Source organism: Denticeps clupeoides, chromosome 6, assembly GCF_900700375.1.
Source record: "Denticeps clupeoides chromosome 6, fDenClu1.1, whole genome shotgun sequence".
Classification (NCBI taxonomy): domain Eukaryota; kingdom Metazoa; phylum Chordata; class Actinopteri; order Clupeiformes; family Denticipitidae; genus Denticeps; species Denticeps clupeoides.
The window spans coordinates 14,176,565-14,193,489 of NC_041712.1; the positions used below are offsets into that span (position 1 = coordinate 14,176,565).

At 40.8% G+C, this 16,925-nt stretch overlaps 2 protein-coding genes across 2 annotated transcripts; one reads left to right on the forward strand and one right to left on the reverse strand.

Annotated features, from left to right (window-relative positions):
• Nucleotides 1-5,259: 5,259 nt before the first annotated feature.
• aifm5 (apoptosis inducing factor mitochondria associated 5) lies at nt 5,260-13,968 on the forward strand. Its single transcript, XM_028983333.1, has 19 exons — nt 5,260-5,335; nt 8,092-8,179; nt 8,403-8,512; nt 8,591-8,700; nt 8,909-8,953; nt 9,077-9,158; nt 9,579-9,691; nt 9,880-9,966; nt 10,079-10,170; nt 10,758-10,888; nt 10,986-11,101; nt 11,204-11,275; nt 11,423-11,486; nt 11,598-11,674; nt 11,789-11,906; nt 12,207-12,305; nt 12,379-12,454; nt 12,535-12,639; nt 12,781-13,968. Exons 1-19 carry the CDS (start codon nt 5,314-5,316, stop codon nt 12,827-12,829), a joined length of 1,656 nt encoding a protein of 551 aa, XP_028839166.1. The 5' UTR covers nt 5,260-5,313; the 3' UTR covers nt 12,830-13,968.
• On the reverse strand, nt 13,906-16,878 carry LOC114792334 (protein LIAT1). Its single transcript, XM_028983332.1, has 2 exons — nt 15,244-16,878; nt 13,906-14,811 (listed from the first exon to the last, which is right to left on the reverse strand). The coding sequence occupies exons 1-2, from the start codon at nt 15,434-15,436 to the stop codon at nt 14,483-14,485; spliced, it is 522 nt and encodes a 173-aa protein (XP_028839165.1). The 5' UTR covers nt 15,437-16,878; the 3' UTR covers nt 13,906-14,482.
• Between the last annotated feature and the right edge of the window lie 47 nt (nt 16,879-16,925).

Below are 16,925 nucleotides of genomic sequence, written 5' to 3' on the forward strand. Positions count from 1 at the left end.
AAGTATCAGCTGGACATAGTTGGTCTCACTTCCACACACATCAGAGGTTCAGGAAGAAAACTCCTTGATAGGGGGTGGTCTCTGTCCTACTCTAGAGTTCCCACCAGAGTGAATTCTCACAAGTCCCCAGCTGCAGGCAGTACAGTTGGAGTTTGTATCGGTGGATGATTTAAAGATAGGCAAACTCTTGACTTATTAACAGCACAGATTACACAGCCTTCTTGGAGATGGACATGGTACTTGAGATGGTGTAATGCACCGATTCTTGGAGATTTGAGAAACCATGACTAAAATCTGAATTTTTAAAGGTGAATTGTTATTGGGCTTCTGTGCAGTCATGGATGAAACACCAAGGCAAATACTACTTTGTTGCCCAATTGCCTAAAACGGGGCAGTGGTGGCCTAAGGAAGCAAAGCACCGGCCCCACACTGCTACCTGGGCACCTGTCATGACTGCCCACTGCTTACCAAGGGTGACGGTTAAAAGCAGAGGACACGTTTCATTGTGTCACTGTGTGCTGTGCTGCTCACTTCACTTTCACTTAATTTTCTGGACACTCTGGTAAAGAGAGGGGGTCAAAAAGCACTTTTTTTTTTTTTTTGCAGTGTATCTTCAAACATCCACAACTCTGGATATGTGAGGGGATTCAGGCCTTGTGTTTAGGTCTGCTGGGGAGGTGTGTGTTTGAATCCAATAATTTGACCTCATGGTTCTTTTTTTTTTGGTTAAATCAAATTTTCATAACATTTCATACTATATAGTCATATATCAGCACACCTCACAATGAACTGCCCTCCAGGAGGGAAGCTCTATAGAAAATATATATTTTCATTTTTATTACCATTTGCGCTACCATTAGCATTAACATGAGCAAACTCAAATCTGAGAAAAGAAAAATAATACTGTTAAAGATAAAAGTGTTGACAACTAATATAACAAAAGTGATGATACACATGAAACTGTAGAACCTCATAATGTCAAATGAAGAATGAAGAACGTGTAATATGTACATGAGGAAAATAGGTAAATGTAAAATATGCTGCACAAATTCACAAAGAGAATAATGAGGCTTTTTTCTTCATTTCAGTAAATTATTTTCCTTCTGTGACAATCCCTGCACCACTCATTCATTCAGTCATAGTTTGTGATCAGCATACTGCACTTCATTTTACATTTATAGCATTTATCAGACGCCCTTATCCAGAATGACTTACCATCATTAGTTACAGGGACAGTCCCCCCCTGGAGCAACTTAAGTGTCTTGCTCAGGGACACAATGGTAATAAGCGGGATTTGAACCTGGGTCATCTGGTTCATAGGCGAGTGTGTTACCCACTAGACTACTACCACCCCTTCATGGCCACCACCAATTCAAGCACCCACCAATCCATTACCAGGAATGTTAGAAAATATCAATACAGCAATATACCACGATTTTCTACATGCTGATATTGTATCAATACAGGGAAATCAAATGTTGATGTTTCTGTCTACAAATTTGGTCCACCAGATGGTGCTGTGAAAACCAGTCAGCAGAAATGAGAATCAGCATGCAACTACAACCTCCATTCCTGCAGAATGAGGCAGGATCTTGTATTTCAGCACTGTTTTTACTTTTTCAGTGAACTGTAGAACACATTGTGATATAATCGCATCGTGACCCATGTCTCATGATACGTATCTTATCGTGAGATCCTTGCCAAAACACACTCCTATCCATTACCTCTAAAGCCTCTTGGCAAGTATACAGGACCTCCCGCTAGAGGTCGCCACTGTGGATCAACCGGCCTGGTTGACTGCACTAATCATTTGGCAAAAGTTCTATACCGGATGCCTTTTCCTCCGCATTTTCCTGGGTTTGAAAAGAGCACCAAGAAACACATGCTCACATGTGTCGCCGGTGTCTGGGAACAACATGCTACTTAAAAGTGTGGTTTGGTTTTGGCCCATGTTTTTCTTACTAAATAAAGTATTTTCTGTTCATACATGGGACCTTTAGTTCCCAGCATCACGGAAGACTTGGGCATTTCATGAACCCAGTGGAAATCCCTCTTCCTAAAGATGGCACTGTGTAGGTGAGCTAGGTAGCCATTAAGCTTGTGTCACTGCAAGCAAGGGGCAAACTCACTGCAATGTGATTGTCGTAGATCAATGCCCAGATGTCTGAGATAACTGGCTATTTACTTCCAGTGCTGTGGCTTCTGGACAAACCCTGGCACAGGCCCCCTCCACAACAGAGCCACGTTTCCACACATGGCCATCATGTTTTAACTGAAAATGCCCAAATGCCTATCATATGATGATGCCCCGGAGGGGCCCACTGCATTGTACTTGTACTTCTAGTACCATCTCCTACCCGAAAGAGTCAAGATTGGGGTTGAAGGTGTAGGCACAAAAGTGGGCAACAGTTGTTTGGCAATGTGAAAGAAAGTCTCTGACATCATACAACCACTTCCTATCTCATTTTTGCCCTGTAATTGACCATCCTGCACCATGTATGGGATGGGTAACAACTGATGAAGATAACGCAAGGTAATCGTCATCATTTTTTGACCTTGGCACATTGACGTGATTGGCACTGTACAGATTAGCCAAAAAGTTCACAGCCAGACCTACAGCCTTGAGCATGTGACAGTCTTAATAAAGTGGCTGAATGAGTAAGCGGTCTTAATAAAATGGATGGAGGAGCAGGTGGTCATAATAAAGCGTCTGGTTTGTGATTGTGTTGTAGGACAGTGTTGGTAAGGATAATGTAGGTGGTTGCTAGGATTCATGCAAGTTAAAGGGAGCAAAAGAGGTCCAAACAACTGTAAAAACAAGCACAGTTTTGAAACAACCCCATTTACTGATTCAGGGTGTGTGTCTGACCCACCATGCAAAATTTGGCAGGTTTAGGCAGAGCAAAAATGAATGGGATTTAACAGAAAAAGTTAGAAAAACAAGATGGTTGGTCCAATGCAACATGGGTGTCTCCTGGAGATCCAAATTTCTTGGGTATTTCAGTCAAAATGTGTGCGAGCAGGGGGTGTTTTTAAAATGCTAACAATGCTAAACTTACCGTTCAATGCAGTCCTATGGGAATTTGACCCAGTTTGAGCATTATTAGCTCAGTCATGCCAACTCAGATTGCTTATAAAAGTAATAGCACACCTCACACAGTAGAGTACATTTTTTTTATATAGCTTGTCGATGTTTGTGCTCCGTATGACCCGTTTAGTGGCAAAATAATAATAATTAAAAAAAATTATATTTTCAATATTCTGACCAAAAAGTCTGACCAAGGCAAGCCATATGTCTAAATATTGCCCTTGACAAGGTCTATGAATCAACATCAAATATTTCTCTAAACATGTAACCATCTGGCAAAAAGTTGATTTTCGTCTAAAATAATAAACGTGTTCTGAAAACTTTTTTGGGAATTGCGTGTGACCTGTTGACCCCACCGAGGGTCAGATGTCAAGCCGGATGTAAAACCATGCAGAAAGGAAGGCCCTACTACTTGGCATGAAAGCCGGCTCTGTATATTCACCCGTGTCAGCATAAATCCCTAAAAAACTGCCGTACTGACAAACCCAAATAACAATGAAAGTAAGTAGAAAATGGAAGTTTGGCACCGTATGAAGCATAGTTAAAGGTTAACTGTGAGAGGAGGAAAGATGAGAGGATGAAAATTTTGTGTAATTGGATAGATTTGTAAAAATGTTGAGAGATGAGAGGGAGAAAGGATGAAGGGGAAGACTAGAAGTTTTGATAAATTAGTTAATTGTGTGAAAATAGTTACAAGTTGTCTGGTCTGGTCTGTTGGCATTACTGCAGTAATTACTGGACATTGACACCCTGGTTGACTTCTGGCTGAATTGAGCAAACCCTCCAAAACTCAGGCAGGAGGACAAATGGTGAGTCTGAAATATACAGCAGCATCTGTACAACCCGTATACATGCACACCACTAGACAAACACCCAGTCTCACACATGCACACACAGCTGTGTTTGTCATGTTAACTTACCCTACAGAACCAATCTGATCTGTTTCTTCAGGTGTGAAAGAATTCATTTTCTTTGTTGACTTCTGTCTGAGAATAAACCCGGAAGACAATGCAACAGTGGATTAGCTACTCGGGGTAACCATAATGTATCCAATACTGACTGACATTTTCAGTCTCATCCAATATTTAATATTACAAGTAAAGACAATACATACAACAATGGCAGATAACACATGGCCAGGGGGAGCCAGGTTTGTGCCAGGCAGGAAGGTTGGACTTTTCAGAACACAGGCTGCTCTGGTTTTGGCTGAATACAGATATAAAAGGGCAAAAATGTGCATTCATCATGTTCATTAGTAGCTTATTACAATTCTTGTTTAACAAAATGGGAAAAAAAGACTTTATCTTAAATAATGCTTTAAACTGCATATGCACATGGACTTTGAACTGCATTTTAGTTTGAATATGATTACAAAGCAAATGTAATTATGTAAAATTCCTGTTTTTTTCATGAATATTAACGCATTTATAATTATTAGGCACAATTTCAACGACAATATAGCATGGACAATTATGTTAAATTCCTGTTTTAGGCCAGTTGTTATAATGTGTCAGACAGCAAATATTGTGTGTGCTTTCTGCAGTTTCCCAGTTCTATAAATGTATGGAGATGTATACTTTTCCTGAAATATTATGTAATTATATGCTTACATTTGTAGATGTCATCAGCTCTAACTGTGCGTTTCTATTAACAGCTGTAAAATTACTACTGATGACGTCACAAGCCAGCAAGTTAAATCTCATTTATTAAATGTGGTTGAAGGGAAGCTGCAGGTGCGGGGGTACACGCTGGATGCAGTGTCACACACTTTGTTCAGCACGCACTGCACCCATTGTTGAGGCTTGTTGCTTTGTCAGCCGTTCTGAGTGGAGCAGGGTGCGCTGGGAAACTGCCTCTCTGCTCCTGAACAAGGCACACTTCGCAACACTATAGTTCTCCACCATCAAGCCAACAACGCTTGCCGACTGCTGGACTGGCTTTTGAAGGCTGGAGTGGCTAGAGCGCATGTTTTTATGAGACAATGACGGCCAATTACGCCTGTGCTGGAGCGGAGCTGCTGTGAAGGTCACCACAATGAGGACAGCACTGAGAATCCGTGGAGCCCGAAAAGACGGACTTCAGTTTCATCCACGCAAATGCTTTCAATAACCTATGAGACTGGACCTGAGCCTTGAGATCACGTGCTGCCCAAACTTGTCAAGGAGACCGAAGCTAAAAGAAAACTGATATTTTATCTTGTCCAGCTAGTGTTTAACTATTGTGAAATGTCGCGAAGTGAGAAGCACAGTAAGTAGAACGTGGATCGTTACATTTCCCATACTAATTCATTTAGGCATGCCCTGTGTGATGATGAAGATCCAAAAGGTTCAGTATGTCTTGTGTCCTCTTTTTTAAGTTTAATCCTCAAATGGCACGAGTTTTTTTTTTTTTATGATGCTGAAGTCTTTGAACAGTCTTGTAAGAGAGAAAGATCAGCGAGGATTTCATTTGCATTAGATATGTAGCGGGTTATCATTGTAGCGGGCTGTGCGACTGCGCAGTGGTTAGCAACGTGGCCTCGCACCTCCAAGGTTGTGTGTTCAAGTCCCGGCCATTGTGTGAGTTTACATAGGATTCCTCCCACCATCCAAAGGCATGCACACTAGGTGTATTAGCAACTCTGACTGATCAAAAGGTGTGAGTGTGTGAGTGAATGATGTGCGCGTCTGTGTGCCTGGCGATGGGCTGGGTGAATCCCCGGTCTCTGGCAGTAGTGATTCTGAGTAGGACTAAGTGGTTACAGTGAGACAGTGGGACAGTGAGTGGGTGATATGATGTAGCCACCCCCTGTTTTTTTTTCTTATTATTTCAAAATGTTATAAAATCTATATGTAAAAATTCATAAAAATGGGACGTGGTCTGAGTTTTTCTCATGGTGGCCAAATTAGTTTATTAGCATCTTGATGGATTTTCGCTATACATGGATTGCACAGATAGCTGCTTCCATGTGTGTAATATGGCTGGGGTAGACAGTGTAACATGCAGGGTTCTTACTCATTTGAACCAAATTATTTCCATGACTTATTGATTACTCTAAGGATAATGTTCATGACAATACGTTCTCTGGAATTTCTGTGCAAATTGCTAAACTAAACTTATGACAACCCTGAAACCCTGAGCTTGACTAAAATGACAGCGTTTCTTCCTCCAAGTTTGTTGCAAGCCCAAGTATAATGGATGGCATCATGTTTGGCCATAGATCGCAAGCTGTAATTTACATGACTTTTAAAAAGAGACACTTGCTGCGGAGGTGCTGGAATATGGAAGCAACGCACGCACGTGACATGGTTCACTACACAAAGCTAGTAAACTATACTCTAGACTTGCACTAGTTTTAAACATTGTAGTCTTGCTCAGTCTTACTTCATGTTATACATTAATATGTCGTTTTCAATTGTTCAGATTTTCAAAGATTTCAGTGTCAGATTTTTCCTTAACTTTATATGTTTGTTACATATTCCAAAACTTTTCAAGGCCTGGAAAATTCTCTTTTCAAATTCCATGGCTTATCCAGGTTTAAATTACCAAAGGGATCCCTGAACATGTTGCATTAAGTGTTTAAATGCTGAGGCAGTATGATGCCTCTGTTCTAGTGGCAATTGCATCTTTTAGCATCTTAGTGTGCCCTGCCACACTACAAAAAGCATAAGTGGTGGTGGAGGCTGCCTAGCGGTTAAGAAAGCTGCCCTGTAATCGGAAGGTTGCCGGTTCGAGTCCCGAGGTGCCACTGAGTTGCCACTAAGCAAAGCACCGGCCCAGACACTGTTGTGTGGTGTGTATCACAGTGACAATCACTTCACTCTAAAAAAGTGTTTAAAGTATTGATTCCAAATTCCCCAGACCTGAAACCAATCAAACACCCAGGGCCAGAGTCATTTTCAGGCCTGGAGTTTCATGCCTCAAATCGGCCTAGTATTATCAAATTCATGCAGTTATAACCTCACATGTTAAACCTACAATAGCGCACTGTTCTGTATTCAGCCTTGATTCAGTCGATTTTTCTCAAATAATTCCAATTCAGTGCAAGTAAGGGTTGCTTCACCATGTAGACTATTTTAACACGAGCATCATCTCCAACATTATTCTTTACAACAACATCCTTTTTGAACAATAGGAGAATTTTATTCGGTTCAAGTAAGTGTTCACATCCTTCATTATATTATTTCTAATAATATTCCCTCAATGAGTTACCCTACCTGCCCACTCTGATGTTGGTGCTGGATCTTGCTTCTGGCTCTGAGGTTTTCTAACTACAGGTTTTCACACTGTTATTTAGATTTTATAACGTCATGTCATATGCCACAACGCCACACAATCTTGATAATTATTTCACTTGAACAGTGGTTTTCATGTAAACATCTTTGCCTCATCCTTTTCATCATCCTAATAGGACGTCACAACCCGCCTGCTTGTTTCAGTGAGAAATCTGCAAATTTTGCACATTTATCCGTATCTGTTTCCAGAGCTGAGTGAGAGTTCATAGAACCTCAATAAATGTTCTCTCACCCGTTCAACACACAAAAAAAACACACCTTCACAAAGTCAGGCATGTCTGTGAGCTTACGTAGCTTTTTCATTTGCTGCAGCCGATAAACAGTGAACATGCTGAACAACCCTAAACCTATTTTAACTGCATCAAAAAGCACGATATACATGGAATTAGAGGTGTGGTTTAACCCCAAGCTGAAAAATGACGTGTTATATTGTTTATGTACATGAACCCATTCACCATCTTTGCATTTAGAACTTTTATTTGAAACATTGCATCTTTTTCATATGCTTACATTTTTTCATATGCTACTTCATATGTTGTTATTATATCATTTATGTCTTTCATAAATATTGGCAAAGCAATTTGATGATGATAACCATTTTCTATTTTATTTTTAGTAGATTCTGAATTAATAGTGCAGTATTTGGTAGGTGCTGAATGTTTTGTATGTGTATTTATGTTCACTATGTTTGTGTGTATGGCACAGTAATTGCTTTTTTCCCATTTGCAGATCCAGCTCCTGTGTTGGATCTGGACTCTGAGGAGTCAGACGAGATGACTGCAGCAGTTTGTCTGGACTCAGACCTTCAGGATGGACAGTAAGAACTGTGGAAGTTGAAAACAACCTGGCCTTACTAGTCTCAGAGGATAAACGGGGTCTTCCATTTGCCAATTTAAAATATCTATTTTACACACCTGGGTTACATTGTAGATTATTAATATTAGTTATAATTGTTTTGTTAGACCCAATAGATTTCTTTGTTAATAAGACTGCATTGGCAGCAGACGCACCTTTAAATGGCACATCTTTATTTCATTCAGGATGATGGAGGTTGAGGTTGGTCGTCATGGCGTCCTTCTGGCACGATGCAATGGGGAGTTCACAGTGTTGGGAAACCAGTGCACTCACTACGGTGCTCCTCTCAGCAGAGGTGTGGTTGAAGATGTTTACTTGAATATAAAAGCAAAACTGTGATTTTTCAGTAAAAAAAATTGTACCTTTCTTTTAGGGGCACTTATGGGGCATAAGTTGCGTTGTCCGTGGCATGGATCCTGTTTCAATGTCAAAACTGGTGATCTGGAGGAGTACCCTGGCATAGACTGCCTGCCCAAACACAAGGCACAGTCATATTTTCTGTTTGCATGGGAATGAGAAGTGAATGAAGGAATATCTCATTTTTATGCGTTTAAATCAACAGGAAAACAGAGGATACAATAAAGAAACAATAAAGAAAGCAATATGATTTGTGCACTCACATCTTTTAGATTTTTGGGATATCTAACCTCATATTACCACATATTGTTGATATTGTGCTCTTTCTTCTTAGGTGAAAGTTGAAAATAGCAAAGTGTACGTGACAATAAACAAAAAGGTAATATTTTTTTATTGTTGATAACAGTAAATACAGTAAAGTGACAGCATGATATATATTTTTTATTTCTGTGGTACTCTAATGCACTTTTCTCTGTTTGGTTTTGACATTTAATGGCTGCAGTCGCTGCACCAAACAAATCGGATGAAGGAGATGGGTGGCAGAGTTGCAGGGGTCTCACACACCACACTGCTGCTGGGAGGAGGTGAGAATGTCACATCTTTGTGATCTAATAAATACAAAAAAGCAATTTCGAGCAAGCAAATCATTTGTTTGATCTACGAAATGGAAAGTCTTGATCTAAATGTGAATGGGCAATGAAATAGCTAAACAAAGAGAGATAAAAGATTGATAAAGTTAAATAATTATAAAAAATTAGGTGCTTTGATTAGAATCGATGATACTAAGAATGACTGATAGCAAGATCTATGTTTATGCAGAAAGCACATGTAATTTTGGGACATGCAGAATAGAAAGGTACTCTGCACAGAGCCTTGTCGAATGTTCAGGATGTCCGAAAAATTTGGATCAAAGAGCTGAATTTTACATTATGTCATTTCTGTTGTGTGGACAATTTGTGTTGTGTGGAGTCAACTTTTCATTCTGTGTGTGTACCAAAATGCAGGACCAGCCTGCTTAATGTGTGCTGAGACTCTTCGCCAAGAGCGATATGGTGGCAGGATCATCATGGTGACAAGAGACGACCTCCTACCTTATGACAAAACTCGACTTAGCAAGGTATGTCACAGTTAGAAAACAAAGGTTGATGTAGGTTATGACACTGAAATTTTTATATATCTTTTTACATTGTAGAGTAAAACAGTGTAACAAAAATCCACAGATACATGCTACACATGAGAAATTAAATTTGTGTTCAGATTTGTCATTGTATGACTCCTTGTTGAATAATTCCTTTCTGTGTCCAGGTGATGGATGTTGAGAACAACAGCATCACCCTGAGAAGGGAAGAATTTTTCCAGCAGTTTGACATTGAGGTCTGGTTCAACAAACAGGTGAGTTTGACAAGACCAAGAGGCTCTGCATTTGCTCTCTGTATCACTTTATACAAAGCATGTTAACAATTTTACAAAATCTTATGTGTAATGGTGACCCAACACTTGACAGGTGACATCGGTGAATACTGAAGAGAAAAATGTGGCATTTAGTGATGGAGGTTTCCAACATTATGACCAGCTGCTCATCGCAACAGGGTGCAGGTCAGTACAGGAATAGAAGCCTGTCAATCCAAATGTTGGAATGAGGTACTATACATCTAGATCAGGGGTTGGAACCCGCAGCTCTGGAGCTGTGCGGCTCTTTCATCTTTACACTGCGGCTCCCTGTGACTTTGGAAAATAAATAATAATTTAAGTGTGTTTTATGTTTGCCTGGTGTTTTTAGTTCGAAATTTGAAAAGTACTGTGACCATTAAAGTGCAACGTGTTTAAATTTTTGTCGCTCAAATCACAAATTTAGAGTAGCTTTTCAAAATCTGACTCCTCGCGGGGTGAGTAAACAGTTGTTTACAATATTGAGTGTTTCATTGTTTGCATATGTTGACTTTAATTTGATAAGTACGTTTTGTAGAGTTATCATAGCACAGCCAAGTTAAGGTCTCATCTTTACCCTGAACATGTCTGGCCGGGTTTTTAAGAGTTGTCTGGGTGACTAAACATTTGTCGCAAAAAGAATTTGCTACACCCCGTGCTTTCTCTTTTGTGGAAATTTGAGTGTTAAATGTTGCCGACCCCTAATCTAGATCCTATAACCCCAGTGGCATCACTTGCTCTCTGCTGCCCTCTAGGGCCAAAGGGCTTGATTGCCCTGGTGCAGACCTGGACAATGTCCTAATGCTGGAGACGCCCGCGGATGCCAGGAGAATCCACAGTGCCTGCAAGGACAGCAGAATAGTTGTTGTTGGCACTTCCTTTGTTGGTATGTGTATGATCATGTATAAATATGTGGAATAACCCATGCTGGACTGCCGTCTATGTCACTGGTGTAAACGGAATCTTCACTGGGTGTTCGACAGGCATGGAGGTGGCCTCCTACATGACAGACAAGGCTGCCACTATTACTGTAATTGGGAGCAGTGAGCTGCCGTACCAAAGGACCCTGGGACCAGAGATTGGAAAGATCACCATGATGGTCAGCTTTCAAGGAGACATTTTTTACAGCCACCTTACGCTAACAAATAGACATACGTGTCATGGGTGATCAACTAATGAAGCTCAAATTCTGGTTGCACAGATGCTGGCTGAGAGGGGGGTGAAATTTTACATGAATGACAGTGTGAAAGAAGTTCGAAGAGAAGACAAGAGGGTACTGTGATCATTTTTAGACAAATTTCCATTTTTGGGAGAAATTGCAAATTTTGTTTGTGCATATTTGATAGGATTTTATATTTTCAAAAGGCATTTATGATATCTCCATAGTACATATCATGAAACATAGTAATATCTCTGTTAGGTAAAGGAGGTGGTACTGAAAAGTGGGACGGTGCTACCTGCAGATGTATTAATTGTGGGAATTGGTGAGTATAATTGTAATTAATTTCTGTAGTTTTTACAACTCTAAAATTGTAAATGTGAATTGCACTGTAGTGTAGAACTGAATCATTCAGTCCACCCTTTTCTGCCATTAGGGGTTCTTCCAAATTCCGGGTTTCTGCAGGGAAGTGGCATTAACATGGACAACAAAAAATACGTCCCTGTAGATAAAGTAAGTTTATTCATTGTAAGGATTTTGCTCACTGTACAAAAACACCAATTTATCTTTACACACAGTTGTAGCTGATGTAAGGAACACTTACAATGATTTTTATTTCCCCCACAGTTTATGAGGACCAACGTAGCAGATGTGTTTTGTGCAGGAGATTTGTCATCATTCCCGCTAAAAATGGCAGGTCAAGAACGAGTCAACATCGGCCACTGGCAGATAGCACAAGCACACGGTAACTCCACTACGGCTTTACACCTAAAGGTGTTGGAATAAAACTTTCAAATAGCTTGTGACAACTGTGCATCTATTGTCTCGTTAATTATTTATTTTATAATGTAAATTGACATTAAAACGTTTATTTGACATTATAATTGAGCACAGAACATATATTTGCATAGTAATAATATCACAGCTTAAATGATGTACGACTGTGAAGAAAAAAACATCACTACAAGAATACAACACAATAAAGTGCACTTCATAGATTGTGAAAACTGAATAGTCTCTGAGTGTGTTTCACTGCTGTTGACAGGCCGTGTGGTTGCCCTCAACATGTTGCATAAGCAGGTGGAGCTGAACTCTGCCCCCTTCTACTGGACCGTCCTAGTGGGCAGAACCATCCGTTACACTGGTAAGAGGCTTTATGCTGTTTTTAAAGGTTTCTTTCTAAATTACAAGCTTCTTTATGTCCCTGTGTCTGACAGGTTATGGGGAAGGATATACCGAATTAATATTAAAAGGAAAATTTGAAGATTTGAAATTCTTAGCTTTATATATAAAGTAAGTTGTTCTTACAAATATAGATTTCATATTTCAAAAAAGGTTAAAAAATCAATGGAGTAATGATTTTTTTTTTTTAGGGGTGAAGAAGTTGTGGCAGCAGCTGGACTGAACTTTGACCCCGCAGTTTCTGTGGTAGCAGAAAGATTTTCATCTGGCAAAGTCATCACTAGGGCAGAGGCAGAGTAAGTGTTTACGATTTTTATTTCTGATTGAAACATCCATTTCATGCAACGAAAAATGACAACTAAGGTAGCTGATCAAAATCTTGCTGACTTACATATTTCACTTATTTTCACTAATTCCATCCTGCTTATCATCATAAGATCAGATGACCTGAGCTGGCTGAAGTTGCCGACAGTAGAGGACCAATGACACTGTCACAGGTTACCTCTGTGACCAACTTTCATCTTCCGCTCATCTCTACGGAAGAATCATTACCTGTGAAAGGCAGCAACCCAACTCATTTCCTTATTGGATGGACGAGTGTTGGTGGCGCAGTGAATTCTGTCTCCGTTGAAGAAAATCTCAGTGGCCGAACTGTCAGGTGCTCTGCATTCTTTGTATAAAGGGTGCTATGCACAACACACAAGCTGAACCCATCCCATTATTCATATACTTCCTGACGTTTGATCTACTTTGTGTACTCTGACTATTTGTAAGGGTTTATAGGGGAAATTTATTGTCTGTTTCATGTGAATATTCCTGGAGCAGCTACACAGGAACAGAAGCACAAGAAATATGGTCATGGGCAGGATGTCCTTTTTTAACACAGATGTTACAGAGCAAACAAGATTAGCCTGAAATGTAATAGTTTGTCTGAATTGGTGGGTAACAGCAGACAATCGGATGGCTTAAGCTGGAACCTTAAGCCTTTAGGATTTATACCAACTGCTGTCGGGGTGCTGGGAAAGACACCAAGGGCTGTTTTCAGGGAGATGACACATGCTGAAACCCTGCTGACCGAACCATCCAATCAGGGCGCAGCCAGGGATTAGCAAGAACAGTGGACCGAGAGAACGCCGGCGAGGAAGGACCGCTGAGTCTGGCAGCTACGACAAAACGGCTGTGCACAATGGCATTGGTCGGCCACAATTGGAGCTACAGGCCTCTTTGCAGCAAAAACACAATGCTGCTTTCTTCCTACCCTTCAACTCTTGTTCTCACTCCGCCATACACAAGCACAGACATTGTGCAACTTATCAAACATAAGTGATTAGAAAAGGCATTTGACAAAAAAAAAAAAAATTTCCATTATTATTGCATATTGAGGTCAGACTGAATGGTTTTTGTTCTTTAGAGGTGGTGTGCTATTATAACCAAGAAACCTTTGACACATGACAAATGTAAACTATTCATTTATTTTAGGGAGAATATTATGCAGCGTCCACATAATACCCATGTGACAATGTAACTGAATCTTGGTTCTTGATTCAGTAACTCAACCAATTTTTTTATTAGTGTTATGAATGGTTTCTGAATGGTCTTTGTTCTGGTTTTGTCACACAATGATTCAGGGAAATCTTGATGGTTTACAAGAATTTGTACCAGAAAAGCTATAAACATAGGCGTTGGTTTTACACATAAATATTGTAAGAGCATCAGACATGTCACTGTTACTGTATTTTTCACTATAGACAGACACACATAAGTGTAAAATGAGTTAAAATGGGTTAAAATTTCATAAGATTTCTCAACAGAAGTTTAACAGATATAACAAGCAGGATAACAAACAGGTTGTTCAATTGTCACATTCCAGTTCTATATATGAGATAACCTGGTGCTTTGAATGACCTGTACTTTGAATCAGTTGTCTGGGTTTGTATTCAAGAACCATGGCTCCCTCTTGAAGCCGAATGAATGATTGTCAGATAAAAACAAACTGTATGCCTTTCAATAATCTGAGACAAATAACCTTGTCAACAATTAGTGTACTTTTGTGTGCATTAAAATACATCATGTACAACAATTATCCTGAGTTGTATTATTGCACAGATGGAAGGTTACATGGCAGTTTATTGATAGCGTCTAGGTAAAGCACATCGGATCATGTTTGGAGGAAGACTCGTGCTTCGTTGCTTGCTGAAGAGTGAGGTAGCGTTTGCGGCGGTTGGCCTTGTAAACCTCCAGCCGCTGTGCCTCAGCAGCAGGGTCGTCCAACACGCCGTTCCACCGTAGACTCTCCAGAGACTGGTCCTCTGGGTCTCTTGCGGACTCCACAACTGAGGGGTGAAGCGCTGCTTCCTGACTCAAGCCCAATTCCGTAGGCTTTCTGTTGCATTTGCTGCTCTTGGCTTTGGCCTGGTAAGGATGAACTGATGAGCCAGCACTGTCCTTATGATCAGACTGGGGCTTCTCTGTGGATTAAATGGTCGGGGGGGACAATTACAACACATGGGTTCTATAAATAATCACTGACATTTTTAATGTTAAAGTGAAAGTGTAAGTAAAGTGATTGTGATAGGCTGCAGCACAGCACACGGTGAAACAACGAAACATGTCCTCTGCTTTTAACCCATTACCCTTGGTGAGCAGTGGGCAGCCATGACAGGCGCTTCCTTAACCACTAGGCCACAACTGCCCCTCATGTTACATATAATACTGAACTTATATACATATATACATACACACACACACACACACACACATATATATATCTAAAACATGCATATGGTTCCTCTGTATTTATAAGCTGTTGACAGCTGTACATATGGGAGCCAATGAGAAATTAGGTAATGAAAATATTTCTATTGGACAAGTCGCTATATCTGTTGGGGCGTTTTGTTTACCTGTTTCGTCCGAGGGGGAAGCGCTGGAGTGTCCTCGTCTTTTTGTCCCACTGTTTAGCTTCTTTTCCTTGGCCGCGTTCTTCTTCGTCTTCTTCTTCTTCTTAAGCTTCTCTCTTCCGGACGCACCATCGACGTTTTGCTTCTTGGTGGATGATTTCGGGCAGGCGGGAATGCCGAATGTAGACGAGCTCATCTCCTTGTCACGACGATAATTAGCCCAAGAAATGTTGTCGCTCCGGAAATGTGGCAATAGTTTTACCGTCTAATGCATAGTTCTATCTGTCTGCCTGTGCAAAGTAGCATGATGCAGGTCCTGCCGTGTGGTAAGAAATGTCGGTCTGACTGGAATTAGTCGTTTTCCGGAGAGAAACTCCGTATGGAACTCGTAGTCTAATGATTCATTGATGAAAACGCGAGTATTTACGAGACGCGTCACCATGGAAACATAGGGGCCAGAGCCCCTCCCCCTATTACGTCACACTGCATGAAGTCTGCCGAGAAAAACAATTTAATTGTATTTATTATAGTGAATTTTATGCACAATAATATGAATGTGGTGATATGTAACCACAAAGAAAAACATTTGATTGTGGCTATACATGAGGAAAGCCATAGTTAGTGTGACGTCGTCACTTAAAAAAATGCATTCATAGTCAGGTGAGACACACTGAATAGGCACTAGATAATAACACTGCGCATAAGGTACAAGGACAAATGCCGGATACCATAATTTTATAGCATTGCAGTCAATGTGAGAATTATTGGCACAATAAATAATCAATAATTGTCTAATTACGCAGCAGGTGCCTCTAGGTGGCAGTCTCTATCTTATTAGGACACCAGCCACACAGACCGTATATTCCGTGGCATCGAGAGAATCTGCATTCAACTACGGGTGTTGAATCAAATCAAAGTCAATAAATACAGGTGTGTTAACCCAAAAACATGCAGGACCGGTCCCCATACAGGTGTTTGGGGTGTTTTTCCCCAACACCATTCATCAAGGATCAGTTTACCGTTCATGCATTATGCTCAGTCCTAGACTAAAGGCATTCCCAGGACTAGGCCTAAACAGAAAACGGATTTCCCCGTTAAAAATATATTTTTGGTAAATAAGTGGGTAAGATACTCGCCTGTGACCCAGAAGATCACAAAGTCACAGGTTCACAGCCCACTTACTACCAGTGCGTCCCTGAGCCAGCTTAGATGCAAATGTAAAGTTAGGAATGTCTCGTTAAGAATCACGCGGCCACATTCCCGTGGAAGTGGCAACTAAAACCTGCTGCTGCTGTTGTTGTTGTTGCTATTACGACCTCTTTCCCGACCGAGCGTGTGGCGCAGCGGTGACAATAACACTGGGGAGGGGGGGGGGGGTCACTGCGTGATCTGGCCAGAAACTGCGCAGGCGCATAGCGGACCCCAAACGCTCACTAATAATAACACAAGATAGTCTCCCCCACTGCGAACAGACCCCCCCCGACAGCGGGGCCACGCCCAATTCACACAATGGCGTGCGGCCAGACGGCTGGACTGTGGCAAGCCGTCCGGCACCACGGACGCGATTTTTAAAGTTAATGCTGCAAGTAAACGCCGTAAAAACGGCGCCGTGGAGCTCTGAGGTGTATTTTTTTTGCGGAGATTAGGTGTAACGTTGCGCAGTTTTTTTGTTTGTTTACGTCGTA